This window comes from Phalacrocorax aristotelis, chromosome 2 (genome assembly GCF_949628215.1).
Source record: "Phalacrocorax aristotelis chromosome 2, bGulAri2.1, whole genome shotgun sequence".
NCBI lineage: Eukaryota > Metazoa > Chordata > Aves > Suliformes > Phalacrocoracidae > Phalacrocorax > Phalacrocorax aristotelis.
Window position 1 is genome coordinate 15,476,410 of NC_134277.1, and position 17,389 is coordinate 15,493,798.

The 17,389-nt window shown below is 37.5% G+C and overlaps 1 protein-coding gene across 22 annotated transcripts in view; it reads left to right on the forward strand.

The window, feature by feature from the left end:
* The window catches only part of PARD3 (par-3 family cell polarity regulator), a 464,268-nt gene that overhangs the window by 42,604 nt on the left and 404,275 nt on the right, over nucleotides 1–17,389 (forward strand). For all 22 annotated transcript variants that reach the window (XM_075082466.1, XM_075082475.1, XM_075082472.1 and 19 more), the window contains exon 2: nucleotides 8,848–8,949. In XM_075082466.1, coding sequence (XP_074938567.1) covers nucleotides 8,848–8,949 — 102 coding nt within the window. The remainder of the gene's footprint in view (nucleotides 1–8,847; nucleotides 8,950–17,389) is intronic.

Genomic DNA, 17,389 nt, shown 5'->3' on the forward strand with positions numbered 1-17,389 from the left:
ACTCCACTCAACATACTTTTCTCAAATATTTTACCCCCCCCCCAAAAAAAAAAAAAAAAAACCAAACAAAAACCCCAAACAACCCAAAACGTAACTATGCACAGCATAAACAATCAGTAGTCGTGGTGAAAATGTGTTAATCTTTCATAGCCAAATGTAAAGCTTTATTCTTCATTTATTAATTCTCAGAGTTGGTCGCCATGTGCATTCTAGCGGCAGCACCAAATAACTTTTCCTTTTTTGTGGGTGCTTGACTTGAAGCTAATAACAGAGTCCAGACGTTGGCAGGGCACTCAGGAGCCTGGACCTGCCCTTTGGTGGTGGCACCTCCTAGTGGTTAGAGGGTGGTGTGCTGTGAAAAAATGTCACTAAAATAATTTGGACAATGAGAAGTGTTTTCAGTACAGTACTTCTGGAATAGGCTACCGGAAGCCATGTGAAATGCAGCCAGAACACCAGGACCTGGGGGTGTTGGTCGACAGCTGGCTGAACATGAGCCAGCATGTGCTCAGGTGGCCAAGAAGACCAACAGCATCCTGGCTTGTATCAGGAATAGTGTGGCCAGCAGGAGCAGGGCAATGATTGTGCCCCTGTACTCGGCACTGGTGAGGCTGCACCTCAAATCCTGTGTTCAGTTTTGGGCCCCTCACTACAAGAAGGACATTGAGGTGCTGGAGCGTGTCCAAAGAAGGGCAATGAAGCTGGTGAAGGGTCTGGAGAACAAGTCTTATGAGGAGCGACTGAGGGAGCTGGCGTTTTTTAGTCTGGAGAAGAGGAGGCTGAGCGGAGACCTTATCGCTGTCTACAACTACCTGAAAGGAGGTTGTAGTGAGGTGGGTGTTGGTCTCTTCTCCAAAGTTACTAGTGATAAGACAAGAAGAAATGGCCTCAATTTGCATCAGCGGAGTTTCAGATTGGATATTAGGAAAAATTTCTTAACTGAAAAGGTTGTCAAGCATTGGACCAGGCTGCCCAGGGAAGTTGAGCCTCCAGGGTTGGGTCTCATCCCTCGAGGTATTCAAAAGACATTTAGATGTGGTGCTTAGGGCCATGGTTTAGTGGTGGACTTTGTAGTGTTAGGATTAACAGTTGGACTTGCTGATCTTAAGGGTCTTTTCTGACCTAAATGATTCTATGGTTCTGTGCCCAGTCCTGCACTGGAGAAGGAGGAGCCCCTGCACCGACACAGGCTGGCGAGTGGGCAGGAGCCAGCCGTTCAGCCTGGCAGCAGGGCACGGCCCAGAGATGGCGGAAGGGATCACCCCCCTCTGCTCAGCATGTATTGGTCTGCATCCTGTTCTGGGATGTCCTGAGGTCTCTTCCGACCTAATTTGTTCCATGATATTATGATATTGGGTCGTATGGAGGTGATGTGCTATTTAATAGGTATCAGAAATGTGCAACCCATAGGAAAGTTGATTTAAATTAGTGATATGATTTCTCATGGATTGCAATAGATTGCTTCCAGGTAAAGTAGAAAAGAAGACTTCCATGGTGCATGGAGGTAACTCATTAATAGCTTACATATCCTAAGATGTAGTATTTTGTTTCGAAAATTTTAGGGTAGGAAAACAGGAAGGGTAGCTGTAGAGTACATCTAAGAGCATCTTCCTTACAGATTTAGGAAGTAATTTCTTTTCAGAAGAGGAAGAGATTTGTATATATATATTTGAAAGTTTATGCAAACTGTAGCGGCTAACGGCCAAAGTAAATTTACCATTTTTAATACTACCCTTCTGCTGTTTTTAAACAGCAAGATCCAATAGTTCCTTGATGCTTTTTATTTTTGTACCCCAGTAGTAATGCAGCCCACCTCGATATGTAGTAGTGTTCCAGTGGTTTACTGAACATATTATTTCAATTTAGTGGGTTTTAAGAGACATTTAATTGCCAATTGACTAATTTTTTTTTTGTCTATCAGACTTCTATGCTGAGGACTGAAACTGATGCAGTAATGTGACAAATTTTTAAGTAAATTACTGTTATTGTTGAAACTGGACCTGTAGGATGCACACAAATCCTAACATTACTTTTTTTTTTTACTTCATAAACACTCTTTCCAACATTTCAGTGTCTCAGGAAGAGTGGTACTGGCCAGATGTTCAGATTTTGTCTTGGATGGATTTCTGGGAAGTTAAAGCCCTTTTAGCAAGGCTGGGAAAGCATTGTTGAGTGTAAAAGTGGAACAAGAAGCTTCAGTGATCGGACTTAGATGTTTCTCTCTTTTTAGAACTCATTCATATCTGGGATCAGTATAATCCCCTTGGTTGAAGGCATTGTATATACACTTGTACGTTTGAAAAAATTGCATCCCTGACCAAACCCTCTTCTAAAGGCATGATTTCTAACCTTCCTGGTTATTTTCTACTGTACAGCATTCAGCTATTTTCTGTGGTCCTCTGCAGCCCTGTTTTTCTTGACTTCATGGGGCACAGGGCAAGGTAGAGTAAACATGCTCTGAAATAGGTATGAGGGGAGTGATTGCAGATGGAGTGTGGTCAGAAATGGAAAAGGTAGCTGTCCTTGCAACTCCTCACCTGGTAACTTAAGAGTTATTACAGGTATCAGTTGCTTTCTGAAGTCTCCCAGGCTAAGTTCATTAATGGTAAGTATTTTGCTGGCTTGTGCCCTTGTAGAGATGGTGAACGTACTTACGTTGTATCATCGCCAGCTGTCTGTGATGCAGTTATCAGCGTACGTAAGAGAGTGCAATGGTCTTTGAAGCTGGTTTCCAGCTGCCCTCCCCTTGTTGCTGTCGTGTGTTACACAGCAGATCTTTGTGCCTGAAATTCGAGGAGACAAGTGATGGGAAGGAGATGCAATTCAAACCCAGGGACTTGTTCTTGCCGTCTTGTTGGGCTGTGGAATGTAACTGGAATCCAGCTGACATTGCGAGTGTTCGTGGCTTCCCTTTGGCACCTGACTGCTTGTTTTGACAGTTCGTCCTGCAGTACAGAGCTAGACAGGGAAATGAATGAAATCACTCGCAAATTTTCAGATATATTAGTTTTTATTAACCATTTTTTTTCCTTTTAGACTGTGTTAACATGCTCAAGTGCTGTATGCTGCTGAACAGACAAGTCTGGTGCATACCTGGCCTGATTTAGTTCGTTTTTGTCTGTGTGTACTCTTCTGCCACAAATGCTAAAGCTCTCAAAGTTCTCAAAATACTCAGAACAGTGAAGATAGCCACACACATGGCCATGTAATCTTAAATTTCAAGAGGTTTTAAGCAGAAACTAAAAATACATACTTACTTTCCCTTTATCTCCTCATTTATAAATGAGAAGTTACATTGACACGCTTGGATCTGCTTCTGTGCTTTCACTCATGCTGGTGGTGACTCCATTTTCCTTTGAGAGTTACACAGAAACACCTGTGCATGACTGTCCAGTTGACAGTGTTTTTAAAAAAATCATTTAAGGATCTATGTACTGAGAAAGATCTTAAACCAAAAAGCTGTACATGTTATCTAGATTTAAATCATTTCAGTTTCAGAAAGATGACCTCTGATAGGAACAGAGAGCCTCGGTGAGCTCAGCTTGGCAAAACCAATCTGTTCCCTCACATACTGTTCCGTGGTGAGAAATAGTCTTCCTATTTTGGCCTGAACAGTTTAGAAAATATAGGGGGGTGTGTGGAGGACAATCCAATTTGCTTGATTTCAGGATGTGTAACAAATTGTAGCAGCAACTACAGTTGGTCCGCACCCAGCTGAAACCTGCAGTTGGGAAACCTGAGTTGTTATGGTCAAAGAGGTACAGACAGCTCTGTTCTCCCCCCGTAGTGCTCTCTGGGTGGGCTTCAAACCAAACACAAGAAATCCCACCCCCAACTACCTAACCATAGCCATACAGATAAAATAGTCTTTTTGATCTTTTTGATGCTTTGGGACATCCTTCTGGTGGGCAGGTGAGATTAAATCACAGCAGTGGGCATAATTTGTAAACACTGAGCATTGTTAGGCGGGCTTTTTGGGAGCCTGATTTTCTGCTTTGTCTTAAATAGATAGCTCCTTCTGACTGAGAAGTTTGTGGTGTTCTCTTCTTGTACAGCGTGGGCAAAATATTTCAAAGAGCGATCTTATTTATTGTAACTTTCTATGTTAAATGCTTCTATACGTTTTTTGAAAGGATACTCTTACAAAAACCAAGACACCTATTTGGAACTAAAGGAATAAGAAATCTGCCTATGCATTTAATAAGAACACTTTGTAGTTTCCATTCCTGTTTCTAGATCTTGTTTTCCACATATGGTCCTTGTTTCTATTGTGTGGGAACACAAAATTGTGAGCTACAAAATATTGAATGATACTACTTAAAGAAATGGTTTTCTCAGTTTTTACTTTGTGCTTTTTAGTAGTCATGTTGCATGGAATAAGCAGAATATCAATGGCTGCATTCTTACTGCCTTTGTAATGTGCTCTTGCTTCCACTCTCAGTGCTGGTGTTCACTTAGCAAATATTTATCTTCCATTATAGAGGACTTTGGGGCAGAAAATGTAGTGCTCATGAGCAATTATAAGTACCTTTATAATCATAGTCAAGCAGAATAGTTAAACGGGTGTACACAGGAAACAGGAGATCTGACTTGCTTAGACTTGAGCCGAGTGATGCAATATTTAAATGAAGATATAAATCAGGTTTAGCATTACTTCTATCCTTGAATTCAATGAAGTGAACTTGCTAGTTCTTCTGCATGAACTGGTGACAAAGGCTTTTACAAAATAAGTGTATGTTGCTAATTTACACGTTGGTGGAACAGTGTAGCTAATGAGTTTTCTATCGAGTGTTTATATATCTCTAAATGCATTGCAGGTTTGGAGACTGCAGTACCCTTTTACACAATCATAACCATGAGAGGATATAAATGTGGCTTTGTTTTGTTGACAAAATGTGAAAATCTAATTGTAATATATAAATCCAAATTTTGAAACAACAGCAAAGCATCTGACTCTGGGATGTTTTCTTGAACCACACCTCTGAAGCAGGTTTCTTGAAAGGATTCTGCATAATTTTAAAAGTTTTGGTTAGTATTTTTTTTCATCTTTACAGAAGCTGACTTTTTTAGACTCAATGTATTTTGTACTTTTCTTGTTATAAAACTAGAAGGCATTTTTCTCTTCAATCGTGTAAGCACCCCGTTGCACGTGCCCTGAGCAGGCCATCTCTCTGTGGGTTAGTACTGGAGCAAGTTCCTAATTTGCGAGATCTCACTTGAGAGCCCAGTGCTGCCACTGGGAGAGGGTGACCCCGGAGGTGTTTTGGGTGTTCTGAAGGAGCGATTGGACTATTTTACCCTGCAGATGAAGTTGTGTAAACTCCAGTAAACTCTGCTAATTGCAGACTTCCACTTTATGACTCAGTAACTGGTCTAAGCCAAAACAGTATTTCTGACTGCTTCAGAAAATGCTTGAAGACTGCATTACTGCTATTGCATGGGGCATTATGAATATCTGTTTACTGGCTACAGTGGAGAAATACAACTTGACCAAGCTGTGAATACAGATACCCTTGTAACATTGATGTAGTAGTTACTTGAATTCAAATCAGTGTTAAGTTTTGTCCAGTTTCTTTTGTATTTAGCAAACAGTGCATATGAACTGACCCTTATACAACATATATTCATTGTAGACAGAACAGGGAATAGGAATTTAAATGTGAACATTTATGCCGTTTGAGTGTATCCATGTCATTTGGTTGGTTAATACATAGAATTGGTCGTTACAATTTGGAACCATAAATAGCTAAGGAATATCTTAAATTGGTGAAATCACTAGCTTCAATGTTTTTGGGTTTGGTGTGTGTTTCGTTGTGTTGTGGGGTTTTTTTTGTTTGTTTGTTTTTGTTTGCTTGTTTGTTTTTTTAAGTATTGTGTAACTGATCTCTTAAAAATGTGAGTACTCCCCTGCCAGCTAGACCTCTCTTCCCTCCTGAGCCTCCCCCACCAAATCTTTGATTTATGTGAAACCTTAAAATAGAGTAAAAGGGCCTCAAGAGGAGGACTGCTCTGTGAAGTTTGGCAAGGGATTTAATGAAAAGTTTCATTGTTACTTCATATTTACTTACCAAATCCTGCCAGAGTAAATTCTTGCCAAACTAGTTTTATATATTTCTTGTCTGGTCTTGCTAACATATTGTTTGTATCAGGACCTTGTCTGACAGGAAAAGCCACCAGAGCAGTTCAGGCTATGGCACAACAAATAGGTGATGCAGGAAAAACGAAGTCTGTCTAAAACTTCTTAAGCAATATGGAGAAACTAATTAGCAAAAGTGATGCAGCTTCTATATCAAATCTATTTTTAATGTAGATTGTGCATACTGAAATAGTGCACTAGAAGTGGGCGTTTCTACTATTGATTCTGTAATCGTGCATGTTTTCTTACATTTGCCTTGGAGGTGGGAAATACTTGTGGTAGGAAGAAAAAAAAAGGATACAGGAATATTGAAGTTGTAGTTTCAGTTGGGGTGCTGTTTGTTTTGATGGATGCAGTCAGGTCACTGAGCCAATATTGCAATTATCTGTCTTTAATGTTTCCATTCTTCAGTAAGAAGATTAAGTGATGCTAACAGAAATGAAGTGTGTGACATATGAGGGATCAGACTCTTAAAGCCTGAACTAGTTTTTCCATTTCTGATTTTGCAGCGAAGCCTGGCTTATGGTTCAATTCTGACTTGGATTTGAGATGGAGTAGTTAGCAGAGGAAACCTGAATCAAGTTCTTTGGGAGTGCAAGATGCTTTCTGGCTCATCAGTTTGGTTGTGTCTGCAAAGACTGAGTTTTCCCAGCTGTGTCTGTCTCTGGTGCAGATATGAGAGGCAGAGGAGATTTTTGTAATGAGCTGGAGGATGAGGAAGGATCCTCTTTCCTTTTAGTTTGAGAGCAGAGTTTACAAAGGCACCTCTTCAGCACATTTCCCTTTAGAACTTGTTTGTTAAGGAACTTTGAAGAATTTCTGGTTTACGCAGAAGGCTTTTTCCAGCCCTGTCTGTGTTAGTGGAGTATTCAAACTCAACAAAAACTTTATCCCAGTATTTGCATTATGCACCTTTTTACAGAGTAAATTTCTGTAATATGTAGCTATGTGTGCACCTTTGTATGCATGACACTGTGAATAATGTAGTACTATTTTTAATTATTCCTTAATTTTTACTTTAAAAAAAAAAAAAAGGGACACTGAATTATCTCCTATAATGTGCTACAACAGTAAGTGCAATTTGGGGAAGAGCCATATCTAGGACAATCAGTTAATTGTATAATAAATACTTGCTTAGAAGAAATGTAAGGTAATGATATTTAATACTTAGAGATATTAGAGAAAAAAATTCTGTAATTTAATTTCTGAAATGACAGCCTGCTGGCTGTAAAATGTAATTCTGAACCCTGATCATCTGATGATGATGATTTACAGCAGTATTTAAGGTGCATGTACTTACACAAACAATGAAGTAAGTTTCATGGTTATCAAATTTCTCCAGAATCTTTGACCTATGCATATATATCATGTACAAATAAAGAGCTCTAGGATATTAAAAACAAAATTAATACCCCTTGATGTTCTTTCATGCAGCATGCTGTCTAACATTTTATGCAGTATGTCCTGTCAAGATTTAAACACACATGTAGATTTAGAGGAATTCTGGTGGGGTCATTTCTTGTCCTTTTCCAACCTTTAAGAAATCAAATTATTTTCAAGTTCTTTAAGTGTGGTTGTTGTTTTGTGTTTTTTTTTTTTTTTTTTTTTTTTTTTTAAGTTTGTTTGGGTGGGTTTTTTTCATTTGGTTAAGGTTTGGTTTGTTTCGGGGTGTGGTCTCTTTTTTTTTTTTTTTTTTTGACTTCTAGACACCTGTACCTGAAAAGGCTTGGATGCTAATTGCTATTTTTAGGAAGTTAGGCACTTTGCAAGATGTTGCAAGTTCGAAGGTCCTCATATTAGTCACTTTCTGCAGTCGTGCCTACTCAGTGAAAAGCAAGGAAGCTCTCTTGCTGCTCGGCACTTAACAACAGCCCAGGGCATTGGCACTGTTATGGGGGAGTATTTGAGAAGCAAGAAAAGATTATGTATCATGTTCAGGTTGTGTGTTTATAGTACAACTTTCTCCTGTTAGAAAACAAACCCTTTAAGAATAGCATGTTGAGTACTAAACAGCACTCAGGTCATGTAGCGATCTGTAGAAGACGCTTTGTGGACACAACCTTGTTCTATCAGTTATGGTTTCTTTTTGTATCAAGAGTAGGAATGAAGGCTATAAAGCCAGTCTTCCCAGTTAGTGGTAGACACATTTATGCACACAAAACCACACATGCATATATATACAAACATATATGTGTGTGTATATGTACCTTTTTAAATTAAAACATGTAAGATTTAGATACCCCATCTACCAACTCTACCAAAGCACAGGTAGAAAGCCTTTGACATCGTTTAAATATTGGTTTGTTCCCTATAGCTGTCCTGTGAAAAACCCTGCGCTTTACAGCTGTCTTGTAACGTTTTGTGCCTGTTGACCACCCTCTGAGATACTTTATTTTGAAGATGATATAGTTTCCTTTTATATAGTGTGTATATTCAGTAACACCGGGAATGCTGTTCCCCTGTGTGTCAGTGATGGGACTGTGACTCATGAAGAGCTGACAAAAGTGCGAAGAGTATGTGTCTAATCTAGGGTGATTTAAAAAAAGAACTTTGACTTTACATCTCAATTTACATTTATTTACAGGAATATGACCTAAATGGATGTTTTAATGTTGAGCATTTGTAGAACTGCAATGATATCTATATGGTGGAATAACCTTTTTCTGTTGGTATGTGATATCTGATTTTTTTTTTTTCCTCCTTTTATGCAGGATCCAAACTACTGGATACAAGTACATCGACTGGAGCATGGGGATGGTGGGATCTTAGACCTCGATGACATTCTTTGTGACGTAGCTGATGACAAAGACCGTGTAAGTACAAATAGCTACTGCGTGTCGGCATATCAGCACATCAGCTTCCCTCACATGCTCAAAAATGGGAGTCAATACAAAAGTTTTTCTTTTTTAATATAATTTGCTTGACAGACGTGAGAGGTCTGTTACTGTTAGTTTTAAAGAAAGTACAGGAAATCTTTTCTTGAAATAATGGGTTTTCCATTCTTTTTGGTTCTTAAAAGTTCAAGTAAGAAAAGGAGGCTGCAAGAATAAAGAAACCTCGTACAGTGGAACAATAACGCAAAAAAAAAAAATCAATTTGTAAATTAAAATTTTAGCTTCATGTTACCAGTTGAATATGTGAAAAATACATGCTGTTTTTAAACTGTGGAGGGTTAGTGGATAGTTTTTCAAAAATCTTTTTGGGAGGAATTGTTGGTTACACAGAACTGGAGAAAATAATTAAACGCTGCAGGGTCTTGAGTGCCTTTACTCTTTTTTAAGTAGAGATTTAGATCTCAGTCAGCTAAGAGGTTTTTGGTTACTGGCTGTTAGTTTGAGTTTATAGATACTTGTGTCTTTGAATTATATGTTCAAGAAGGGTAAGGTAAGAAACACTGTGGCAAACTGTAAAGTCGTATGTAAATAGGCTGCTTTTCTCTGCAAAGCCTTGTGTTTGCTGAAGCTCTTGAGAGCATCTGAGCCTGATACAGACTTCAGTTTGGAAATGTGTTTCAGGACCCCACTCCCTTCACAGACAGGATCCTTAATTGCATCTGTTGGAAGCAACAGGCCCTCTAAAGGCTCCTTGAAAACTGACCAAGTGATGACTCTTAGGCTAATTTTTCAGAAATAAATACTTTGCCTGCAGTTATTTCTTGTGACAAAATTTAATTCACATGGTTATTTCAGCTGGGACTTCATAAAGAAAAATTATGTGAGGAGTCTTGGGACATGGAGACTCCTCACTGTCTGAAATGCTGGGATTACTCAAGCTGTATAGAGTAACAGTGCTGAGTTTTCAGGAATTTATTCCATAAAAATAGTGCCCAGCTAAGATTTCACGAAAAGCTAATTAAAACCTCTAGTTAGTTATCGCATATTGAAGTGCTCAGCTGAAAGATTAGTTTAGGTTTTGGTTACAGGCCTCAGGGAGCCTGGCGCAGGTTGTCACTATATATATGTATGTCCCTATATATATATATATATCTTTATATATTTTCTTTTTTAAAAACTTATTTGAATCACGCACTTCCTAGCTCCTCCCTTCAGAAGGAGAAGTTTGAATTCTGGTTGACTTCAAGACCTCATTCTTTGGCTGTTACCTTGGCTTGCTGCCTTCAGGTGGGGTAATTCCTCACAGTGAAACTCTGTGGGTGTTTTTATGTGTGTGACTAATAGATTAAAAACTCTGACTGCAACTGAAACAGGCAAAGTCATTATTACAATATTGTTTTTGTGTATAGATGGACAAGATACCTAGTAATTAGTAGTATTTATTTCTGCATTTTCCAAGCTCATATGCTGATTCTGTGAATCTGGCACGTCTCTACTGATAGCACTTATCAATTAAATTATTATTTTTTTTTTTAAAGGACCTTGTAGCATTGATTAGGAAGGTGTACTATAAACATGCACTGTGCTATACTGCTCTATATCCTTGAATTAATCATTCTCACTGGACCTTCAAGTTTGAGTCTTTTCAAGCATTTCAGTCATTAGTCATTGTTCTTCAGTTTCCTGTCATATATTTTACAGCTGGGCTTCCTGGTTCCCTTTAGTTTTGGATTGTTAGCTTTGCATTTGATGCTTCCTCCATAGCAAGCATATCAACTAGTTCTGTGATAGCAGAACCTGATATAGGTCTCATCAATGCAAGGTTCTGACCGTATCTCCAGTCAGTGGTATTTTATATATATGTACACTTAAGCATGTCTTGTTAAAAAGCGTTTAAACAGACGATGTCTAAACATTTAATTAAATTATTACTGAGGTCTATAGGATTAGTTAGGCTCAAAATTAAACATTAGCCTGTATCTTTTTTTAACTGGGACAAAAATATCTAGGATATTGCAAAATTAAATGCTTAGTATCTTTGTGTTCATTTTCGCAAGGAAGTTCTTTACATTCTTGAAGATGAGTTCATTGTGCTATTCACTACCTATCATGTATACTTTTGAAAATCAGTTTGCTCTTATCATGGTTCTTTAGATGTAAGGATCATTCCCACAGTGATAAATATAATTTTTGTCTTTTTTATGTTGCTTTTATGCCATGATCATTTGTGCAGTGTCAGATAAGCACAATACAGAATGCGAAGCAGCTAAGGACCAGTTTGTCCTCTTGATGAATTTACTGCTCTGTATAGTCAACTATATTAGTAAAATAAAACTAAGTAATGTGAAGAATATATTTACTTCTCTTCGACTGTCTCCATGGAGAAGATGTTCTATCCTACAACAAATACTAGGACCCTCAGAGACAGCAGCTGTTCTGAATGGAATAAGAGAAGTATCTTAGTGATGGTGTCCTTCACATTAAAATGCAGCACGGTAGGGTAACTTTATTTGGCTTCTTCAGTCCCTATATTTTGGTATTCTTTTGTCACTTACTAAGAGCAAATGGATGAGTAAGGGTTAACTATTTATTCTCTGGAATAATGTTGTTCCCCCTTAAAAAAAAGGATCAAAACATGAAACAAACTACATGGCAAAATTGATTTTGCTAAGCTGTTTGTTCCTTTCTGAAATAGCTTTTCTTAAGCCCTTTAATATTGTTCACTGTGAAAGTGCATAATGCATTCTAACTTAGCTGGCCTGCAGCTTCGACATTCATATTACACAATATCACTACACATGAAGTTGCTGATGAAAACTTGATTAATGCAGTTAATTGTAGTAGCAGTATTAAAAATTAAAAAATGCTCACTTAGATAATTTTTTTTATTGGAACACTTTTTTGTGATTGATTGAAGTGCAAATTTTGTCCAGGGTTTATTATGGAAAGATAGTTTTCGTAGAAATATATCAGTTTTTTATATTTATCTGTCTCTCTGTATACATGAATAGAAATGGATTATCTTGTCCTTGTTGTCTTTGTAAAAACCAATTTGGCTACAAGAAAAAAGAATCTGTTTTTAACTAGGGGCATCTATTCTAGTCCTAATTACAAGCATCTTTGGTACTGCTTGAGGAAAGTCCTTGAAAGCTTGGGCAGATGAATAGCCAATATCCATTTTCCAGAAATAAAGGAGACGTAACTCTTTTTAACTTGCTTTTAGTCAACTGCATAACCTATTTTTGTTATTTTAAAAATATAAGTTTCTTGTGCATTTAGTGATTAGAACTATGTTTTAAAGACAGGTTAACAACCTGATTTGTTTAGATTTCTGCTACTTGGAAAAGTAGCCCTTCATCTGAAGGCTCGCAAAGAACATATGTCAACTTGACAAGTTTCCAGCTTGATGATAACATACTCGGTGACCTCAGTTCAGTTCTTAGGAGGCAGACATTCTCAACAGCAAAAAACCCAACTGAACAAAAAAAACCCAAACCCAACCATCCTTAACCATGGTTTTTCCAGACAGACTGAAGCACACAGATGCTTCAGTGATCCTCATACTTTGGGTGTAATATGAAAGTAGTAAATGAGGGATTTTATAGGCCCTTGTTTATCTGTGGAAAAAGTATTTAGGAAATTATAGTATAATCTCTCATTTTAAAAGTATGTGTATGAATATAACTTGCTCCCAGTTGAATTCTCACTGAAATAGTCACTTGTATTTTGCACAATTTAAAAAAATTTCCGTGTGTGTGATTTTATATAAGTTTTTCCTAGCTAGTAACGCTCAGGCTGTTGCTCAGTGTCGTATGTTTGGTGTAGCTACATTTCTGAAAAATCAGAGGCTTACCTTCCCAAGAGAACAACAAGGAACTAACTACCATTAACAGCCACTGGTTTTGGTGAGCAGTTGGGCAAATAGAGCTAGTTTGAAACAATGTAGGTTATGAAACTAATAGCAATTATTCATAAATTCATTTGCCCAAATGTATTAGGCTTTTGGCAGCTTGGGATTAGCAACTTTAAGATGTCAAAGCTTTTACATTTATTAATTTCCTTCATCAGTGCCTAATAAATTCAGCACACTAGTTCTCAAAAAATAACCACTGTATTTTCATGTATGCTTAGAGTTACAGCCTGGGTTTTGTTCTCTAAACTAAGGAAAGGGCTTTCTTTGCTTGACTTATTGTTCTCAAATATTCACACAGCTCTTCCCTCTGCATAATTCATACTTAGGCCCACTGGGTGCAGAGATAAAAGGCAGAGGAGTTTGGTTTGGTATTGTCTGGAGTGAAGCTCCGTGCTTCCCATAGCGTGTGTGTGTGTGTGATGTTAGTATCTGGCCCAGTCACTGTAAGACCAGGGTGATGTTGGTGCTTGCTGCTGGTTAGACTTACTCTGAACCTCCTAGGAAGATGCACAAGAAGCTGCTGTTTTGAGTGGAATACTGTTGGTGAGAACGGGGTGGAGATTCATTTCGTAGATCTGTGCAGAAACGAAGTTTGTAAACATTCATGATCTAGAGTTAATTATGTTAAGTAATCAAATTGCTGCTGAAATTCAGTGAGGTCAATTGCACTTCATTTGCATCCACTTTTAGAGACCTGCAGAGACTCTGTTAATATTATTATTAATTTAATGCTTGCCTGCTTCTAGCATGGTGGGAGAAAGTCTTTGAGCAGCTTCTTCATATAATATGAAGGCATATTAGGAGCTTTTCCCAGGGTAGTGGAAAGGAAATGAACTTTTGGGTTTTGTGTCAAACATATGGTCAATTCTAAGTAATACTGTTGTTTTGTTTACTTCCTCGTGGAAAGCACTGTTGAGTTAGAGAGGCATGTGATACACAAAATGTGGGTTTGGAAAGGACAACTGTTATTTTGTTTGTCACAAATGTTAACTTGAAACCAACACAAAAACAAGTCTATTTTGAGCAAATGCGTTATGATATTAAGGTTAAAGGACTAGCTAGGGACTGGAGGACTGTCATTACAATACCTCGCTGCTATTGATTTCTGTTCTGTCACTTATTTTTAGGGACAGATATGTAAGACCCCAGTTCTATAATGAATTCTGGGTAGACCAGTGACAACATGATGCTGGTAGAAAGAATGAGATTCTGGTAATCCTATGTCTGTTCATTCTCCAAAATGTTAAAGAGCTCTTGAACTTGATGAAAGTTTCACAGATAAACTTGTGTTATCTTTAGATTTCCATCAACACATAATCGGAATACTCAAAATAGTGCTTGTTCTAAATTTGGGTGTCTCTCTGCCTCATTTAAGCAAACTTACAGCTGAATTTACATTTGAATTCTCTTTGTCTTTGCAACTTAAGAATTTAACCCTAAAACAGTGAGCAGAGAACAAAAATCTTTTTGTTGTACTTCTGAAGTTTTGTTTCTGCCATTAACAGATTAAAACCCTGGAGTGAATGAAAGAACATCTAGGTCCAGTGCAGCAAATCTGACAGCAAAACCTAAAAATGCCAAAAAATTACTCAAATATATGATTCTTAGTATTTACAATACCATGATTGGTACGCCCTTTTTCATTTTTCCTCAAAACTTTTCCACCAAATTAAATTTCAAGTACTGCTGTGATTATCTCTGTCACTTTGTACAGCTTTTCTCTTGTTCTGTGACTGCCTTCCCTGTATCCCAGGAAAACAGGATGACCTTGAAACAATTTGTTGTTACTCATAAATGACTTGGCAAAACACATTTTGAGCATAAGGCGTTCTTTTCTTGTAACAGCTTAAAATAACTACTTGAGCCACTGAGCTTGGGAAAGTATTGATACTATGAAAGAAACACTTCGTATAACAATTCCATGATTATTTTCTGTTAAAAAAATCAAAATCTTCAGTTTAACAATGAGCTTTTGATGTCATCTAGTATTCTGCAGTGTGATTTGATTTTAATTACATTTTTAGAAATTGACAATTTGATATTAACTGCAGTTCTGACAAATTGATAAAAATGGGATGTTTCTGTTTTAACCAGGTTTTCTTGAATTAACACTATTGACTTATTACTGGGATGGCCATATGATTTTTAGGTCTGACTTGCTGATGGATTTAAAGCAGAAAATCAAAGTTTTTATACAGTCTTTATTCCCAGCTGCTATTTAATGAAGACATATGTGGAAATAGCATACTCCAAATATAAATATTTTCTGTCGATGAATGGAATTAGTTGTAGTATGGAAGGGAATGGTTGTAGTATTTCTGATAAACCAAATTGTAACTTCACAATGTTTATGGATAAGACTAAAACCCATGGAAGTGAGGAAATACTGGACATATATTAATGTTGAAACATGTGCATTTTCCAATAATGAAGGGATATTAGATATCACTAAATGTTATCTCCCATCTGTAGCTCTTAGTTTTTCCATCTTTCTCAGCACTGTTCTTCAAGTTATTAATCTCATCATCATTTATTTTTTGTAGCTCTCTGAAGACAGCATTTCTGTTCATGATTTGTTGTTTATTTTTGGGATAAACTGCAACATCCCAATTCGTTTCCTGTATTACTGAAGTAGTTGTATCAATGCACTAAGAATTCCCAGATGGGAGAGGAGTGACACTTGCAAATTAGTGCCCATGGAGCTGCAGGTAAATCTGACTTCTGAAAATTGAATAATTTGGTGAAAACTGTTCTTTGGGGAATAGCAGGCTCATGCCTTCAGTTCACTGAAGGATCTGGCAAGCCGAGGATTAAAGGCAGAGGACTTCGCTGCTGGAAGTAGTTGAGGTGTGAAGGAAGAAGAGGGAGGGTGGGAACACGAGTGGGCTGAGACCTTCCCTTTCAGTTTAGCAAAGCTGCCGGTGGCTGCAGGGCTGCAGAGCTGCCAGAGCGGTCCCTGTGGCTAAGCAAGGCATAGAGAGGGAGCGGGTGATGGGATTTTGCTGCTGTACGTGCTGGTGGTGAGCCCTCTGCTTCCTCCAGGCACAAACCAAGCAGCGAAAAAGGATTTTGTAAAAATAGCAAAAGCACAGAGCAAATGCCAACATTGATTCCAGGTATAGATTAAAGTTTTCTCTACCAGCAGTCTCTAAATGGGCCAGGACTCTTAGCCTTAAAAAGAGATTTGAAGAAGCAAGCTGTAGATGATTGTAAAATCAGAGGAATCATTCTTTGTCTTGTTCAGTGCAAGATCTGAGGGCATCAAACAAAATAAAAGTTTTCATTAACAAAGCAAATACCACCTTTTGTTTTCAAATTTGTTTTCTTTGAATGCTGCAGATTCTTGTATTTAGGGGAACTGTGAATAAACATAATCCAGACCTTTTCCTGTATCTTCAAAGATTTTAAGAATCTCTGTCCTGTTCTGTTTCCTTTGTAATTTAGTTTCTCTCATTTGGAAACCCCTTCATTATCTCTGCTCGTTCTTGTTACATTTCTTGCACCTGTTTTAGGTCTAATGTGATTTTTTTTTAAGTTAAATGATCAGGATTGTAGCTAGTATTTCATACGCAGTTGGATGTGTTTTAATGGAGTTTTAAAGTTTATTTGTGCCTTTGTCCCTGTCAATTGCTAATATTTATTTTTGTGCAAATAAGCATGATTAGAGTATATCATAAAAGTACCTATCTGCAAAAGGCTTTCACACTTCCCTTGACTTAATTTTTATGATATATCAGAATACTTGTTATTTTTATCAAATGCTGCAGATGCTTCAAGAAGTTTTGGAGGACACATTTTTTCTTGAGGTGTGATTTAAAAGCGTGCACAATGATGAATTATCTCCTTACTTTTACTCTTCAAAAAGATGATGCTTGTAAATCATGGGAACCTGGTAATTTACATAGGGTCTCAATTTGTGAGAAAGAGTCTCTTTAATCTAAACTTTGGTGTAAACCACAGAGAGTGAAATCATGATGGTCTCGCAGTGTCTAATGTTAGTAACACTGAAGGTCAGTATGTGCCTATGGATGATGACTGCTACAGTGTTATAAACCCATCACACTTAAGAGATATGTTATACTAAAAATACTTAATAATGGATTTTTTTCTATGTTCTGTAGTAAATACAGATTAACTACTTAGATGTAGATAATATGAAGCAGTGATTTCTAATTCTTCACAGTGTAAATCATAGAAATCTGCAGTGAATCTAGAATTAGGCCATTGTGGCTAATAAATGCATGATGTTCTGATAGCTTTTCATTAATTTTAGCAATATCAATATGTCCTAGAGGTATATTACTCATCCTACAACAAAGGAAGAAATGGCAAAAAAAAGTTGGTTTTGGGAATTCATTAACACTACCCTCTTACTCCTTGGTATCAGTAGGTCTTAAAAGAAATGCTGTTCCAACTTCACAGATATTTCCTAACAGAGGTGGTGAGACTCATACACTAGAGGACTGACCCATATTAAAGCTTAATTATAGTAATGGATAATCCTGC